The sequence below is a fragment of the Amphiprion ocellaris genome, chromosome 15, assembly GCF_022539595.1.
Source record: "Amphiprion ocellaris isolate individual 3 ecotype Okinawa chromosome 15, ASM2253959v1, whole genome shotgun sequence".
NCBI classification, from domain to species: domain Eukaryota; kingdom Metazoa; phylum Chordata; class Actinopteri; family Pomacentridae; genus Amphiprion; species Amphiprion ocellaris.
The window spans coordinates 1,963,984-1,982,846 of NC_072780.1; the positions used below are offsets into that span (position 1 = coordinate 1,963,984).

The window sequence follows — 18,863 nt, forward strand, 5'->3', positions numbered from 1 at the left end:
GTGTGTGTGTGTGTGTGTGTGTGTGTGTGTGTGTGTGTGTGACAGAGGGAGAACACATGAGAACACACTTGAACTAATAAAACCATTTGAAGTAGCAGTGACCCTTCAGAAGATGCGACTGAAGCTGTGACATCAGGTCCACATCTACAGGTAGGACACCAGGGCTGGTTCTGATTCCACAGATTGTGTCGCTTGATGTTTCTAATTTCTGTCTGACAGTGTTGAAATGCATTTTAAAAAGCGTAGCTGCCGTCTTTATTCTGTTTATTTGAAGGCTGAGTGTTTTATGGAAGTCACAGGGAGGCGACTACGTGTGGTCAGAGATAAACTCATCACTCATTTTAACCACAAACCCAAACTAAACAAACACGCTTCATTCTTTTATGCTTCTTCATTTTCCATGTGAAGTCAAATTAACATTTTTCCGGCAAATTTAGTTACACTATTTCGTGGCTTTGCAGATCCAAAATCAGCAGGTTTTCCAGATAAGAGGAATTTGTTGTCTGTTGTTGTCTGGATGCATGACAGTAAATACTGAAAATTAGAGCATTTAACAAGTTTAAAAGATTAAAAAAAAAGAGAAAGTGCTGCAGGTTAATAGATGATAATGTTACAAGATAAATTAGAAGCAAGTGCTAGAAGTAGAAAAAGAGAGAAACTGAAAAGAGAATTGAACTATTTACAGTGTGCAGAGGCATACTTTGATTTTTACCGTACTGATTAAACCATGTTCTTGTGGGCATTATGCTTTTATTATACTATGTACTGTATTAGTTGTTTCACAGTAGTAGAACATACAGGGCTGCTGTGTGGCATCTCTTGTACTAGTATGATATGAAACATAACTGCAGTAAGTCAGTCTGTTGTATATGAAACCAGTATCTTGAAAAATGATATTCGTGCTGCAGCAAATTAAATTAACCAAAAAGTCTTTGAATACTGAACACACATCCACTCACACCAGACTGAATCTCTGGCCAGTAACTGTGATTTAAACTTTTAAGGTTCATTACATTAAGCAAACGTGAAAATTAGATTCAGTGGTTTCATTCTGTGAGACAATAACTATCAGGGGAAAAATTAAAAAGATCATATTCAACATTTAAAAAGTAACTTTGTGCAACAAATTCAATGTAAAATGCATCTTAAAAGAGCATTTCCTATTTCAGTGACAGAAGTGTTGCATAAATATTGACCAAACTGTCAAAAATAAATCCTGTTTAAGGAGGTTATCCCTTATATTGTGATTTCATCAACACCCCAGATTCTTCTTCATCTGACTAACAGAAAGCCTACCCAGGAATTAGTCTGATACTTAGACCCTGTGAGCATTTATAACCCCACCTTCATTCCAGAGCTGCACCAGATACAGCACCTAATCTTTGTTCTAAACCATTATGCACAATGCAACTCAACTGGGTGTAGAAATCAAACATTGTAGCCTGAAACCAATAAACCAGCACAATCAAGTAGGTGAAGAATCGTGCAATTATTTATTTTTTGAGTTGTACAGACTGAGCTCTGACAGTAGCCAACACTTTTACCCTTTATTTACCTAAAAAGTATAAAAGCTATTACTCTATAATATCTATCCATCTTATCTATCTATCGTCTATCTTTACTGGTCTTCTTCTAACCCTATGCTGCCTTAAATGATGCTCACTCACAGGTATGAGCAGTGCAACCAAACAATGATATTCTTTTCTAAGACTAATTTTAATATTTTCGAGTTGGCCTGAAAAAAAAAACTAATTACTTGTTTGTTTAGTGAAATATCTAACTTATAGGGACCATTACTGAGGCTGAAGTTGACCAGTTTAGTTCACAGGATGTGAGTAGGCATCACTTTATGACTCAGAGCTAAAATTGTGACATATAGGTCAAAGTATATTTAGTTGTTGGTCACCTCTAACGGTTTCTACAACAAGAATGTTATTTTTGACATGTAGTTCCAACCTGCTTCACAGTTTTATCAGACCTACAGATCTAAAACCTCTTTCTTCAAGCTCTATATGTGTGGTTCTAACATTAACATAAGTTTGTTCCTTTTTCTTGCTAAAGCTGTTAGCTGCTCATGTCGTTGATTATTGCTGTGGAAAACTTCAGCGCCGGAAATCTCCGTTGGTCTGATGTTTGCTTTGGTCTTCCCACCCCACTACAAAAACTGAACCACTGCACTGCAAAAACTCTAAATCTTACCAAGTCTATTTGTCTTATTTTTAGTCAAAATGTCTCATCCAACTCAATTTAAGATAAATTCACTTAAGTGACATTTCAGCAGATGGACTTGTTTTAAAACAATGCATCTTAAATATCGTTAAGTCAAACAATCTTGAAATTATCTTGTTCTACATTGTATTTTACAAGACAACTCAAAACAGGTTTATTACATCTCAACGTAGGAAGTTACATGAAAGCAAAAATCTATTTTTGAGTGAAAAACTATTTTTTTTTAGCATGTCTGACTTATTTTAAGACACCTAAGCTTGACAATCCTGATAAAATAGAGCTTAAAACAAGTTTTCCCAGCTAATTGTAAGACCTCAATATTCTAAATATCATATCTTATTTCAAGAAATCTTACCAAGCCATTTTTCACTTGTTCTATTGGCAGATTTTTTCACTTATTTCAAAGTAAAAGTTGCTTGAAATAAGTTTTTTTTCTTGTTTTGAGAAGGGCATTTTTCCAGTGTGTAGTTTTTTTAGGTGGGGTCGTCACTGGAAGTAATAAAATGTCTTTATGTTGTCTGGATGTGTTAATTGTTAGTTGATAATTGTAGTACTTGAAAATGTTTGTGAATTATTTAATCAGATTAATGCAGTTGGAGGTTGTATTTACAACTCAGTGAGCAGCTCTGGAGGTCTAAATGTCTGAATGGGATGTTTTCATGTCCTTCCTCTCATCATGACCAATGCAGTGATGTTCACACTTTGTTTTCTACAATTTAATGTCAACAACAACATGGAGTCAGTCTATTTCTAGTGTCCATGTCATTAAAAGTGCCATACTGGTCTTCTTTGAAGCAACAATAATGAAAGTCTCACATGTTCCCAGAATGTGTTCTTCAGTGCTTCAGCTCAGAATAGCATAAAGGTAGTTAATGTCACTGTGATTGTATAAGCACAGATTTCAGTCCGTAATGTCCGTAATCACCCCTCAGTGGATCCAGAACCGATGGACCAAACAGGAATACACAAACAGGCACCAGGAGAACTGGTCACAACTACCTGCTACCGAGACTAACAGCTTGGTTGTAGATTTATCCTCTTCAGGCGTGGTTTGTGGACCAATCTGAGGAGTTGGGAGGCAGGGAGAACCAGGGCTGAGCAGGTCTGGAGCTCCAGGACAATCACTCCAGATCACTGCCAGGTGGGCTCTGGAGCTCAGTCTTCAGCCAGCTGGAATCAATAAAGTCTCCACAAGCCATTCAGACGTACAGAGGCTGTACAAAGTCCGTTACCAACCACAATAACTAGCAGAGGTCCTAATAGTTGTAAATGGGGAAACTCAAAATGGGGTTAAAAATAAAAATGGGTCTTGGTTCTCTAAAAAGTGATAGTGAGATTTGTCCCAGCTACAGAATCAATCGGGACAGAACTAAAAATTATGACCCAAAACACAACTTATGTGGGAGTTTTGTAAAGGGTTGTTTGGAAAAAATGAGCAAAGAATGACTTGATTCTCACATTCAGACACTCAGTCCTCCGGAAGAGTCTCAGCTGATGGTGCTGAACCTTCTGAGCCACCTTTCCCTTGAGCTAAGATTCAAAACCTCTCTTTATAGAGACTGATCACCAACAGCCCACAGCTGAGCTCTGCTTCACAGGTGCAGCTGATATACCTGATGAGGAGGGTTAGCTGGAAAAAAACAGCCTTTCCTATCAATCCATAACACTAATCAAAGATCAACACGAGCTGAGTCGATGTTCAGACTTTGTTTTCATCGTTTTAACGTCTGTGGTTTGATGTTTGCTTTGCTGCCGAATCAAAATTAAAAAACACTTTAATTTTGCTTTATGTTAATTCCTTTTCTTGTTTCTTATTTGGGTCAGACGGTAGAACGGTGGACAGACGAGGAGCAGAAGTGAAATATAAAGAAAGTCTAAATAAAAACCAGGAAGCTAGAAGATCGTCCTGTAAAAGTGGAACACAATGCGTCCTCGATGTGTTACGAATTTTAATTGAGGCTGAATGAATGAAGGAAAACATGCATGAAAACCATATAATCTAATGTCAAAATTACTGAACTATGTAGTACATTATACGGAAAAGTAGCCACAGATAAAAACACAGCTATTTGGAAGCAATATTAACCCTCCTGTTGTCTTCATTTAAGAACCCAAAAAAGGCATCCAAAAAATATTGTTTCTTTGTCTGAAAAAAATCAAAAAAATCTGCAAAATAATTCCCCAAATTTCTGAAAATTTGCAAAACCTGCAGGAAGAAAATTCCAATAATTTCTTAAAAGTTTCTTTATAAGTTTTATTTTTAAAGAATCCCCCAAATTTGGCAAGAAAATTCTTGTAAATACTTTCAAAAAATGAGTAAAAATCCACAAAAAAAATCCTAAAAATATCTAAAATGATTACATAGATATCAGTAAAACTTGCAATATTTTCTTTAAGAACATTCACATAAAAATCAACCAAAATCCAGCTAAATTCACTGGATTTTGGTTGATTTTTATGTGAATATTCTTGAAACATTTTTAACATTTTTTTTCCACCAAAAAATTCTGAAAATGTGGACATCAGAAGTTTCACTGTGAAAATATATTATTTTTTCCACATTTTCAAACTTTAAAATGGGTCAGTTTGACCCGCAGGAGGGTTAAATGTAGATAAAACAGGAAATGATACATTTAACACCTTCGATGTTCACTACGACACAATGCCGAGGTTTGAAACTGCTGGTCAACAACTCAGCATCAGTTCTCTCGGTTGCGGTTCCAAATGTTCCACCTTTTGCACATTCATACTGCATTTTAAAGATGGCACAAACACACAAATACAGACGTTTTATCAGACGATGACTCAGCTGACTCATCAGCATTATGCATTCAGACAGTTTATTCAGAAACCCGTGTTCGTTCCGACACGTCTATTTCCATAGCATCATATGAAGATTAAGGCTTGTGATTAGAAAAAAAAAATACTTGTTTGAAAAAGCTTCTATTTTTGTTTGACAGTGGAGTTTTATTTCCTTGCATGCTGTGTTTCATCAGAAGGACTATCTCAAAGTCTTTATCATAAAAGCAAAAGAGAAAGTCCCCTAAATCCAACACTTATAAACTGGCCGCTAAAATGAAGAGATCATTTTTGGTTGGCTGAAAACCAACAAGAACAGGAAGGAAACACGACAAACTTTCTATGGAATCCTCTGTCATCACATGAAAAATTAAGAACTGTAGTGTTTTAACACATAAAGGGAATGTCCTGTGTGACTGCATAGATATTCAGTATGATAAAAGAATCTAATTCTAGTGCATGTAACCCAGGATTGCAAAGGAATGTGATTTCATTCATTGACACACTTATAGGTGAAAAAATTCAGCAATTTTTCTAAACTGTGCTCACAAATATTCAAATGTTTTCCCTGTTTTCAGGCTCTGACGTAATAACCCTGTTAATCAGCCTCCATGTCAGCTCCTCTTGTCTTTTTTAACTCTCTCTATGACAGAACTTTTACATTCTGTTCTACTCTTTTGTTTTCAGCCACACCATGTCTCTTAACGCCTCTCTGACCGTCCCCATCCTCAAACCTTCCAAGGACGACCAGGCGTCTTCGGTGGACATCGACGCCGTCATGGACAACGTCAGCATCGTCCTCTACACGCTGACCGTCGTTCTCGGCATCGCAGGGAACTCGGTGGTGATCTGGGTGGCTGGAATCAAGCTCAGGGTGGGTACATGGTGCAGAATGATGCCTTCTGAGCTGATAGCAGAAAACTGGATCATAATTATGACAAATGTCCACAACATTTGGTATGTTTATCTCTCTAGAATACAGTTTAAGTAATGAAGGAGTTAGAAGTACTTGGTGTTTTAGATAGGAGAAAACGTCGACCTTTTCAAGTCTTTAGTGATAGATAGATAGATAGATAGATAGATAGATAGATAGATAGATAGATAGATAGATACTTTATGTTAAAAGATAACCAGTTTCCCAATATGTACAACATGATTTACCAGATAGTTTCATTCCTAACCAAGTAGTTTTGTGCCTAAATTTGATAAAGTAGTTTTGTTATGTAAGCTTTTATTTTGTCTAAACTTTACAGAGTGGTTTTGGTGTCTAAGCTTCATAAAATAGTTTTAGTACTGAAACCTTACCAAGTATTTTTGGAACCCAAACCTCACAAAGTAGTTCTTGTGCCCAAATCTCAATAAGTAGTTACCAAAAGGTTTGGTAGCCCTAACCAAGTAGTTTTGGTACCTAAACCTAATTATGTAGTTTTGGTACCTAAATCTCATCAATTAATTTTAGTGCATAAACTTATACCTAAATCTAATTATGTAGTTTTGGTGCCTGAACTTGACAAGGCAGTTTTGTGGCATAAAGAAAAGAAACTGCAAATGAAAATGAAAGTAAACAGCCACCTCAGATTGACGACACAGTAATCACCTTTCCAGTGAAAGTCCTGTGGATTATGATTTTGTTGCTCTTTTTAGATGTAAAGTGAAACAAACTAGTGAATCGTGCGGCGTGGAAGCCAAAATATGTCAGGATCTTATCATTTCATAGCCTTAGTAGAGAAACTAACATGATTTTCACATGGTACAGCATTGTTCCTGTAGATTTTGGTGTGAGACTCCATTGGACAGTCGGTGCATTGATGCTCACAGTGGATTGTTTTAACTAACTTTCTTTATTTCTATCTACATTGCTGGATTAAGCTAACCTTCCTTTGCATTCTTCTTGTTTTTCTCCTCCTCCCCAGCCAAAGGTCACCAATGTGTGGCTGGTGAACCTGGCGATCGCTGACCTGATCTTCTGCTTCACGCGGGTTTTCTCCCTCATCAAGAAGCTCTTCTTCGACCACTGGCCCTTCGGCATCTTCCTCTGCAAGTTCAACGGCTTCTTCAAGTACGCCAACATGTTCTGCTCGGTCTTCCTGCTGGCCGTCATCAGTCTGGACCGAGTGCTCTGCGTCTGGCTGCCCGTCTTCTCGAAGCGCCGCCGTACCCTGTTGGCTGCCAGGGTGGTGGCCGTCTTCGTCTGGACCTCAGCCATCCTCCTCAGCACGCCGTACTTCATCTACCGGCAGGTCTACGTGGGAAAGAAAAATCTCAGTAAGTGTTCTGTGGACGTGAAGCTGGCGGCGGACGGCGACAACATCACCAGGGCCGCCCTCTACTCCATCCGCTTCCTGTGCGGCTTCATGGTGCCTTTTATGGTCATTCTCATCTGCTACATCCTGGCCGGCCTCGGCATCAGACGCACCCGCCTGGTAGGGAAGTCCCGCCCCCTTCGTATATTAGCGTCGCTGGTCGTTGCGTTCTTCCTGTGCTGGGCGCCGTACCACTGCCTCCTGCTGGTGAAGATGGTGGACAACAAGAACCCGGTGGTGAAGATCTGGCACCCTCTGGCGAAGGGCATCGCCTACTTTAACAGCTGCGTGAACCCGCTGCTGTACTTCTGCATGGGGCTGGAGGTGAGGGGGCGCCTCAGGCAGAGTCTGACGGGCGTCTACAGGAGGGCGTTAGCGGACGACGTGGACGGACGGACGACTCAGTCCAACGACCGCTCATTGGACGACAGCTCCGGGTCGAAGCACAGTACTGTAGCGGTGGCAGGAAGGAGTCAGTCAGCAGTGAACGTAGCTAAAGTTTAACGTTCTCCTCCACTTAAAGGACTGTACAGGTTGTAACTGCTTGAAGTCCAGTCAGTTTCTGGGCGTTTTGTTTTTGCTGTGCTCATTTTTCATTCATCAAGTTCTGCACATGTATGGAAACAGCACAACCATGGCTAGAAGTAGAAAGTGATAATACCATAAAACAGAAAAAAGGGTGCAACTTTTGGGCCAACATCTGTCCACAGGTGACTTTACATACTCTAGGGATGTCCAACATGTGGCCCGTGGGCCAAAAGCGGTCCTCCAGAGGGTCCAATCCGGCCCTCAAAGTGGAAAAATTAACTGCAGATTGTAAATTAGTAAAACTATAAATTTAAAGTATTTTCTAGACCATGACAAGTTGTTTGGATCATAAAGTAAAATACTAGATTGTTCATTGTTCTGTTGTCATTTTGTCTCATTTTTGCAATATTTTGTCTTGTTTTTGTAGTTTTTTTTGTCTGATTTTTGTCACTTGTCTCATGTTTTTGTCATTTTCTTTCTCATTTGTCATTTTTTGTCTATTTTTTTTCCATTTTTTGTGGCTTTGTAACTTTTTGTCGAATATTTTGTCTCTTTTTTGTTTTGTTTCATGTCATTTTGTGTCTCATTTTTGTCTCATTTTTTATTTTGCCATTTTATCTCGTAATTTTTTTGTCACTTTGTAGTTGTTTTGTTTCAAGTTGTTTTGATCATTAAGTAAAATACTTGATTGTTCACTGTTCTTTTGTCATTTTGTCTCTCATTTTTAAATATTTTGTCTAGTTTTTGTTGTTTTCGTTGTATTTTTTGTCTGACTTGTCATTTTTGTCATGTTTTTGTTGTTTTGTTTTTTGTTTTTGTCGTTTTGTGTTTCCTTTTTGTCTCGCTTGTGTTTTTTGTCCTACTTTTGTCATTTTGTGTTTTGCTTTATTCATTGTTTTGTGTATTGTTTTTGTTGTTGTGTGTTTGTGTGATTTGTGTAATTTCTTGTCTTGTTTGTCCAATTTTTTGTCGCTCTGTAACTTTTTTGTGAATTTTGTTTTTTTGTGTTGTTTGTCTCATTTTTTGCCATCTTATTTCTCTCTTGTCATTATATATCTCATTTTTGTAATATTTTGTCTTGTTTTTGTTGGGTTTTTTTGTCTTAAAAGTAAAATCCTCTCTGGTTCAGTTCCAGATGACTAAATGTTGTGTTCCTTTGTCGACACTCTGTGATCTGGAAGTTGTAATGTGGAAATGATAAACTGAGACTGAATGTTGATGAAACTGAATTTATTTTTCTGAACCAATTTCCATTTATTCATAATGTTTTGTGAAAAGATAGTTCCTAAAATGGCAACATTTTCAGAATGTACTTTTTTGCACTAAAACAAAGGACCCATTAGGAGTTGTGGTTATTTATAGGTTATTATGCTGTGGTTTTACTGGTCTGGTCCACTGGAGATCAGACTGGGATGAATCTGGAACCTGAACTAAAATTAATTTGAATCCCCTGATCTAGATATTTCTCTGGTTACATTTCTAAATCCTTTCCATAGTCTCCTCACCAAACATGTGAGATGATCTAAAACCTGTTTGAGGAGGAAGTACCAGTGCTCAGTCTTTGTTCAGTTCTGTTATGATGAATCAATAATGCAGCTGTGAGCAGTAGGGGCTGTTTTGAAACTCCCTTTTGCAACATTTTGATGCAATAAACAACAACAAACTGTCATCATTAGTGTGAGAAACTGTGGCTTCTGGAGGAACTCACTTTGCTTCACTGTTTTGTGGTTAGAAATGACAGGTATGACTTTTACGAGGCTGTTCTATTCATCATTATTGATTATTATTTTTAAGAATATTAGCAGTAAGAGCCCCATGGAGGTGTGGAAGCACATTAAGAGGGAGAGAAACGCTGTTTATTTGAGTAATAGTTGCAGAATGAAGTTGATGATTTTGTGTGAATTACTGATGAATCAATCTCCTGCATGATTCATAAATCAATATCAGCTGAATGTGCCATTATCCATGGTGACGAGATACAAAAAACATAGAAAGTGATGACAAAAGTGCTGTAGCAATGTGTAAATATTTTAGAGACCTGCAAAATTTCACGAATCAGGTTTTCAGGGAGCTAAAGTCTTCAACCGACTCCCCTGAAATCAGATTTATCCACTAAGGTAATCAATTCAATGGTTTTACGCAGAAAAATGACCATATTGAGTCACAGAGTTGTGAAAATGTCTCTGCTTGCAGCAAACAAAACCATTTTTTGGTCCATAATTAGTACAAAACTGGCAATTACATTAAAAAACCACCAATGTGGTCTTTTAAGACGATTCTCCTTTCAATTTAAACTCTTCATCTCAGACAGGATTAAATGGTTGTTTTAAGAGGACGGTGCTAAGTGTTGTTTTTATTTATTCAAAGTGCTTCTTCTAAACCATTAGTTGTAGATATCTAAATTCATCTTCTGTTTTATTTGTCCAAACTGCTGACCTTTCAGTGAGCAGACTGACTGGATGGAGGTTCTAAATGTGGAAATAAATGGAGCTCAGATTCAGATTTTCCTGTTGAGTTGTGCTTTGCATGTGATTACAGTTAAAAGTGGAACTGCTGTGAGTCTGGAGGACTGAGAAGGAAGGCAGAGGGAAGTGAAACTATTTAAAGGAAAGACGGTAATAACTTCGGTCGTGACTCCGTCTTGGGTAAAGAGGTCACACTGAAGGTCGCATGAACTGAAACTCTGCAGTACATCGGTTGTTTTTTAAGGCAGTTTCTGGGTGTTTTCTTTGCTCTTGTCACATTTTTTCCTCCCTGTTGACTCATTTTTCAGTCCTGCATCTCTATGGAAACACCACAACCATGACTAGAAGAGGAGAGAACTCAGAAATGTGCAGTTTAGCGAAGTTTTAATGCCATAAATCACAAACAAGCGAAAGAGGAAATGTGAGTTTCTTTGATTATTTGTTGTATAAAAATTGTAAAAATATGGAATCAGCATATTCAGTATTTTTCCAGGTCTCCACAGGTTACCAACACTAGAAAAATTGGTGATTTTACCTACTATGGATCTCTGATCACTGCTCTATGTAGACACAGCCTGCAGTTCAACCCAAAACAACTTTCTTTTTTTTGTCATGTAAATCAGTCATTACTTCAGTTGTTGTTGTTGTTTTTTACACAGTGAAAGTGGCTTATTACTGACTTTTAATTTTTTTTTTAAATGGGACATGTAGAATAAAGTAATTTCGATAAAATATTGTAATTTTTACACTTAGATGTGATTATTTTTCCCATCAGAACAGCTCATCACAGATTCAAGGACTCTCAGAAAGTTGAAAATCCAATGATTTTTTCTGTTTCAAAAATTTCTGTCTCTGATGAATGGTATTATTTTGCTGATTTAAAAAAAAAAAAAGACAACATGCAATATGTAAAACCCTACAAACCACAAAATTTGAGGTTCATAAGCAGCTAGTTTGCATGTTTATTTTAGTGATCGAAAAGTAACTGTAACCTCAGAACAGATCCAGGAAGAGACTTTTATGGCCGACATGCTTACAATCAATAAAATTGTAACCAGGAAACCCTGTCAAGCAGCGTGGGTCTGTAGCAACCAGCCCATAAAGCACAGCTGGACAGTATTTACTCTGCAGATTACTCCCACATCATTTCATTAACTGTTTGTACAGCGAGACTGTTTATATTAAACTCACATTTCTGTGTTAGATCTAAAACTCACCGTGATCAGAGATAAAAATAAGCTCAGTTCTGTTCTTTCTGTAATAAAACCACAACAAAAAATGATGTAGCTCTGTGAATATATGATTATAATGTGAAAATAAAGGCTGATAAACTGTTTAGAGATGATTTAGAGAGTGTTGGTGAAAAATAAAGGTCAATCATTGGATGTTTGACTGACTAGTTTATGTTTGTCATTTTAGCAGATAGTAATAAGCATTTATATATTTATGTCTCAGTCTCTTTATTAACCCTCGTGTCGTCCTGTGGGTCAAAATTGACCCGTTTTAAAGTTTGAAAATGTGGAGAAAATATATATTTTCACAGTGAAACTTCTGATGTCCACATTTTCAAAATTTTTGGGAAATCTTTGAACATTTTTTGGGTGGAAAAAAAGAAATGTGAAAAATGTTTCTTAAGAACATTCACAAAAAATCAACCAAAATCCAGCGAATTTCACTGGATTTTGGTTGATTTTTATGTGAATGTTCTTACAGAAAATATTAGAAGTTTTACTGATATATATGGAATCACTTTAGTGTTTTTTAGGATTTTTCTGGAAGATTTTTACTCATTTTTTGAAAATATTTACAAGAATTTTCTTGCCAAATTTGGGGGATTTTTTAAAATAAAACTTTTAAGGGAAACTTTTAAGGAATTATTGGAATTTTCTTCCTGAAGGTTTTGCAAATTTTCAGAAATTTGTGGAATTTTTTTGCTGAATTTTTGGATTGTTTTCAGACAAAGAAACAATATTTTTTGGTGCCCGTAAATGAAGACAACAGGAGGGTTAAGATACAACAAGAAAATACAGGAAATGTGTGCATAGCATCAAAACAACACGTCGTCTACAGGCTAAAGTCAGTGTTTAGTCTGGCCTTCCTCAGAACATCATGAACTCTCTTGGATCAACCAAAGTTTTCTTGACTAATCTTGTATATAGAACAGAAAGCTCCCTTCAGAATTCTTCTTTAGACTAGCATCATCTTTTATCAGTTTCTCTCTCCAGATGATCTCACACAGCTTCTCTAATAATCAGGTTTAGACTTTCGGGAGGAAAGTCCATTAATGTCGCTGTTTTATCGGCTGTTAGTTTATCCAGATGTGATTTCACCAATGACAGACACAGACAGATAGATAGATAGATAGATAGATAGATAGATAGACAGACAGACAGACAGACAGACAGACAGACAGACAGACAGACAGACAGACAGACAGACAGACAGACAGACAGATAGATAGTACTGATTGAGTCAGTTTGGACATCATCTCCATCAGGGAAAAGCAGAAAAGCAGCCTGAACCAACGACAAACCATCCATTATGTTTAACTGATATTGTTAATCTTTGGCTCATCGCTCCACAGAGCTCTTCTCCGTTGATCTTCCCGATAATCTCTGTGAGTTTCTGCATCTTCCAGCCTTCCATTCCTGTTCTCTGTCTATAAAAGTGCCTTCTTGGCTTCCTCAGAGGACATTCCTGATCAAACTCCTCTAAACTGACGGATCAGCTCGGCATCCAGATGAAGCTGCTGGACTTCCTCCAGTTTTTCAAAGAAGAATTTCTAAGCAGCTCCTCCTCAAACCATTTTCTTGGCCGTCCACTCTTTTATTTGTCTTCACGTCTCCACATTCTTCAGATTTCTTCATAGCAGCTTGAACACCACATCCTCAGTATCCAGTCTGTTGGTTTGTCTGTAAGAGTTGAGTGAAATTCTGATTTCATGTCTGTTCAAATCTGTAATCTTTGATATTTTTATTTGACTCCCGAGTCGCCCTGCGGGTCAAATTGTCCTGTTTTAAAGTTTAAAAATGTGGGGGGCAAAAAAAAAACTTGTCCACATTTCCAACATTTTTGGGAAATTTTCAACCATCTTTTGTGGAAAAAAATTCTTTAAGAACATTCACAAAAAAACTTTGTGAATGTTCTTAAAGAAAATATTTGTCAGAGCCACAGTTTAAGGCTGTGGACTGTGGTAGTGCTTCCTGTTCTCTCTCTCCTAGGTGTGTTCTAGGTGAAGCTGGCAGCAGGTGTGCTACATTGTAATCAGCAGATGAGCTGCAGGTGGATCTGAGTGACTGGTCTCTGAGCGTCTCTATAAAAGCAGATGGCACCCGTCATTCAAAGCTGGACTGTCGTCTAATCTCCAGTTAGTGCTGGGAGTAGAACTGTCTTTGCCACCAGCCTAGAATTGTCAGTAATTCTATTTTCTGTGTTCAGAAAGCTGATTCCTGCCTGCTGAGTTGCCTGGGTTCCTTCCTCTGCTGGTTTTCCACCCAACCACGGATTCTGTCTTCTTCTCCGGAGGATCTCCACCTGTCGCCAGCTTAACCTGGGAACATCCACGTACACCTGGGAAGAGGACTTTCTCTGGAAACATCTGCCACGACCGGGTTCTACTGACACCAACTTACCAAGCACATGGTGAACACCGGGAGGGAGAGTTCTAGATGAAGTCAAACCAAAAGGATTGTTCTCAGCTCATCAGCCAAGTCTCCAAGCCCTAGTATCACCAGACTCTTTGTATTGTTAATATGTCGTATTAAATAATCAGCGTTCCGTATTTAACTTAAGGTATTTTATGCTCTGCATAGGATAGCTTTAGTCTGGGGTTTCAGTTCATAATTACTGGTAGTCTAGGCTGGGTTAGTTCTGTATTTTCAGTTGTTTCCCTACCTTGGTGTTACCATATGTGGGTTAACCTTAATTTCAGTTTCCATGTTCATGTAGTTATTCCTCTGTACCTCTAGATGTTTTTTGTTTTTTAGTTCTAGTAGTAATTTAGTTCTTGTTTAAGATTCTAGTTCCGGTTCCTGTATAGAGTTTCTTGTTGTGAATAAAAGCATCTTTAAAATGTTCACGCTGGTGTTTCATTTCCTGCTCCTGAGCCTTTTGAATCTGCTGTAACAGTACAGTCCAGCCAGAATAAGCTCAGCGGGAAATGAAGCTGCCGCTGGAGGGACGCCGGTGATTACTATAGACCAAGCTATAGCTAATCAGAACACTGCCTTAGGGCAACATGAGGAAATGCTTTGCAGCCTCATGAGCAGAAATACCGCGCTAGCTCTCCACGTTAACAGAAAGGGTTACACAATTGGCTAGCCGTTCATCTGCTCCTGCTCCGGTTGTGGTTCCAACTCCTGTTAGTCCTGTTCTCCCTGACAAAGAGACACATGTACCATTACCAGAATGTTATAGTGGGGATTTTGGATCGTGTCAGGTGTTTTTGACCCAGGTTTCCTTGGTGTTTAGTTTACAACCGCACTCCTACAGGTCAGACAAGGCTAAAATAGCTTTTTTAATTAGTCTTTTGTCTGGTGCTGCTAGGGTTTGGGGAACCGGGGTTTGGGAACGACAAGGTCCCCTCAGTAGCTCTTATGATGCCTTTATTTCTGAGATGAAGAAATTATTCGACCATCCTATACGTGGCAGGGATGCCTCAGATCGTTTGCCGTTTCTCACCCAAGGATCTCGATGTGTGGCGGAGCATGTGGTGGAATTCCGGTCTCTGGCCAACGAGACCGGTGGAATGACGAAGCGCTACGTGGGGCGTACTACAGGGGCCTTCAGGACATCCTGAAGGACGAGCTGGCCGTGAGAGAGAAGAGGCTTCCACCCTGGACCAGTGTATAGATATAGCTATCTGCCTGGATAATCTTCTGCAAGAGCGCCTGTGAGAGGAAGACACGTGCCTCGGGAGCCCTTGCCACTATATCTGCGGTTCCCCAGGTCCTGGATGGTCTGGTGCCTTTGCCGGAACCAGAGCCTATGCAGCTGGGCCGGGCCAAGCTATCCATTGAGGAGAAGGAGCACCGGAGAGCCTCTTGTCTATGTTTGTATTGTGGAAAGGCTGGTCACTTCATCGCGGTTTGCCCTGGTCGTCAGCCAAACGGTTCGGCTGCCTGGTAAGTGGGAGGATTCTGGTGAGCCAAACCGCTACTACCTCTCCACAACATCTGCAGCTTCCAGCCACCTTGTGCTGGAATTCTGAGGCCTTATCTGTTCCTGCACTGGTGGACTCTGGAGCTGAGGAGTGTTTTCTGGACAGCAACTTAGTACAGCAGTTAGGAATTCCGTCCATTCCTCTGGATAAGCCTCTGATTGCCCGAGCTTTAAATGGAGTACAGTTAGCTCAAGTGACTCGTAAGACTTCACCTATCTGATTATTGCTGGGAACCATTGTGAAAAGGTTTCGTGCTACGTTATTGACTCTTCTGATCCCCCTGTAGTGTTAGGTTTTCCTTGGTTGAAACGTCACAACCCACAGCTCGACTGGAGGAGAGATTTCTGCCTGGAGTCCAGACTGTCATCAGTGTTGCCTTCAGTCTGCGTTGACTCCGGCGGCTGTCGAAGCCTCTACACCTCCAGATCAGGTGAATTTAGACATTATACCTGCCCAATATCATGACCTAGCTCCTGTGTTCAGCAAGGATCGTGCCTTAGCTCTTCCCCCTCATAGGCCTTACGATTGTGCCATTGAGTTGCGACAGGGGGCTACTCTTCCCTCTAGCCGTCTGTATAATTTATCGAAACCTGAACGAACGGCTATGGAAAATTATATCCGTGACTCTCTGGCAGCAGGCAAAATTCGATTCTTCTTCACCTTTGGGAGCTGGATTCTTTTTCGTGGACAAGAAAGACAAGACCCTTCGGCCATGTATTGATTTTAGAAGCCTTAATGACATTACTATTAAAAACTCTTATCCCCTGCCTCTGATTAACTCTGCGTTTTCCTCTTTGCAGGGTGCCCAAATCTTCAACAAGTTGGACTTGAGGAATGCATATCATTTAATTAGAATACGGGAGGGGGATGAGTGGAAGACTGCTTTTAATACTCCTTTGGGATATTTTGAGTATTTAGTTATGCCTTTTGGGTTAACTAATGCACCTGCAGTTTTCCAACATCTAATGATGTGTTACGCGACATGCTGGGGAGATTTGTTTTTGTCTATCTGGATGATATTTTGATCTTTTCCAGAGACTTGGAGGAACACATGAAACGCCTAGGTTAGCAGAAAGACAAAACAGGTTAGAACTGTTAGCCTAGCTTAGCATAAAGACTGGAAACAGAGGAAAACAGCTATCCTAGCTTAGCATAAAGACTGGAAAGAGGTTAGAACTGTTAGCCTAGCTTAGCATAAAGACTGGAAACAGAGGACTACGTTATCCATGAGCCTCTGCTCCTGGCTGCCTCAGAACCACATTACCCATGAGCCTCTGCTATGATAATAATATGAGACAAAAAATGAACAAACTGAATAATAAAATAGCCATTAAAACATGCAAGATGACCCCTAAAGTAACAATGTGAGACCAAAAATAAACATTCTGAATCAAAAATAGCCATAAAAACATGCAAAATGACCCCTAAAGTCACTAAAGTAATAATATGAGACAAAAAATGAACAAACTGAATCAAAAATATCCATAAAAACATGCAAATTGACCCCTAAAGTCACAATACGAGGCACAAAATGAACAAACTGAAGCAAAAATAACCATAAAAACATGCAAAAGGACCCCTAAAGTCACAATATGAGACAAAACATGAACAAACTGAAGCAAAAATAGCCATAAAAACATTCAAAATGACCCCTAAAGTCACTAAATCTTTACTGTACACATTACTGCCCTCTGGCGGACACAGCCGGTAACGACACTATTATTATTTGAGGCAAAGCTGGCGACATTACAGAGAAGCAGCACTTCCTGTTTCAACGTAAAACTATCGTAATGCTATTATGCTAAAACGTGGTTTTGTGAGACTCAGAAGAATCTGCAGTATGAAACAAAATCTATTTGAGGACCACTAGCTTGTCGACAGTCTCAAATTGTGTTTGTTGCCACTATACGTTCAAAAATGAACACGTTATAGCTAATGTACAAATGCATTCGTGACCGGAAGTGTTAGCCGAGCTAGCGGAAGTGCTAACGAGGGTTTGCTATGACACGGACTAATACCTTAACATGCGTAGTTCTAAAATAAATCCTCTGCAAGACACAGCGCTCTAGCTCCTTTTCCTGTCCCAGGTCTCACGTTTCAGCCTGATATCGTGATCAGCACCTTTTAAAGAGACGCTGCTTGTAGCGCTGGAGTTAGCTTGTCACTAGCTTCTGATTAGCTGCTAGCTCGCTAACGCTGCCATCACGGAGATGCAGCTATAGATTGTCATTAGCTACATTGTGGATTCATTTCCTGTTTGGACGTGACTCGGACTACAACAAAAGTAATTGGAGCAAGTGGAGAAGCTAGCTGTCGTCAAATACGACTTGGTTTACACCAGAGATCCTTCTGAATCGACCAAAATCGCTTAGTAATACTTTTGACATAAAATGTACAATAAAGAAAGATGCTTTTACGTTGAAGATTAACAGGAAGTGCTGCTCATCTGTAATGTCGCCAGCTATACAGTTAATAATAATGTCGTGTCGTTACCGCCTGTGTCCACAAGAGGACAGTAGCGCCCCCTCCTGTGACATGATCTTACATGAGAGAGATTAGATGACAGCAGAGACTCAGACACAAATCTCTGTCCCTGCAACCGATCAATAATCAATAACAACACTGATACATTATCAACCAATCATATTTTGGTCATTTTGTACATGTTTCTGGTAGTTTTATCTCATATTTTGGTCATATTCACAGGACTCACCTGTTTTGAGAAAATCTCCACAACTCCTTGCACTGCTGGCATTTTCTGCACTTTTACAATTACATGTATTCCACAAGCCACTTTATGCTGATGTCACTTATAGTGTAGTAATACTGTATTTATTCATTTTTCATTCTTGTATATATTATTGTTATTATAATTATTATCTTTACTGTAGTAAACTGTAGTTAGTGCTGCTCTGAAAGATTTTTGCTGCTCTAACACTGGAAATTTCCCCTAACCTGGGGAGTAATAAAGGACTGTTGTATATCTATGTGCAAGAACTGATACCTCATCTTCCTGTATATAGTCTTCTACATGGTATTTAAAAAAAATCTGCGCATATATCCCTCTGGGCTGGAAACTGATTATAGTTTACTGCTACGGTGTATGGCTCTGGCATTAAATATACTACATATATAGCTGGTGGTAAATTCAAAAATATGTAGACGAGCAAATCAAGTATAGTGAGGGTGATGCAGAGTAGATTGATGGAAATGGGCAGCTGGAAGCAGTGGGCTGGAGGAAGGTCAGCAGCAGCAGCATCCCACAGATGGAGATTAGGCCAGTTGGTGGGAGAACCACCACAGATCTGAAGCATCCAGCTCTGGGATCAGGGACACTCGGAGAAAGGACACAGGGAGAAACAGAGTGAGTGTAATGCA

General features: G+C 39.2%; 1 protein-coding gene and 1 long non-coding RNA gene across 2 annotated transcripts in view; one reads left to right on the top strand and one right to left on the bottom strand.

Annotated features, from left to right (window-relative positions):
- On the top strand, positions 1 to 10,359 carry LOC111587988 (C3a anaphylatoxin chemotactic receptor-like). Its single transcript, XM_023298087.3, has 3 exons — positions 1 to 150; positions 5,716 to 5,902; positions 6,942 to 10,359. Exons 2-3 carry the CDS (start codon positions 5,723 to 5,725, stop codon positions 7,833 to 7,835), a joined length of 1,074 nt encoding a protein of 357 aa, XP_023153855.1. The 5' UTR covers positions 1 to 150; positions 5,716 to 5,722; the 3' UTR covers positions 7,836 to 10,359.
- The window catches only part of LOC129350593 (uncharacterized), an 18,089-nt gene continuing 7,956 nt past the window's right edge, over positions 8,731 to 18,863 (bottom strand). Inside the window, exon 4 of the long non-coding RNA XR_008604045.1 lies at positions 8,731 to 18,820. This is a non-coding gene — a long non-coding RNA (uncharacterized LOC129350593). The remainder of the gene's footprint in view (positions 18,821 to 18,863) is intronic.

What these genes read in the sequence shown, in the direction of transcription:
- LOC111587988 (XM_023298087.3), top strand. Translation starts at nt 5,723, where the DNA reads ATGTCTCTTAACGCCTCTCTGACCGTCCCCATCCTCAAACCTTCCAAG. An exon ending in TGGCTGGAATCAAGCTCAGG is followed by an intron (nt 5,903 to 6,941) that starts GTGGGTACATGG and finishes CCTCCTCCCCAG; the next exon opens with CCAAAGGTCACCAATGTGTG.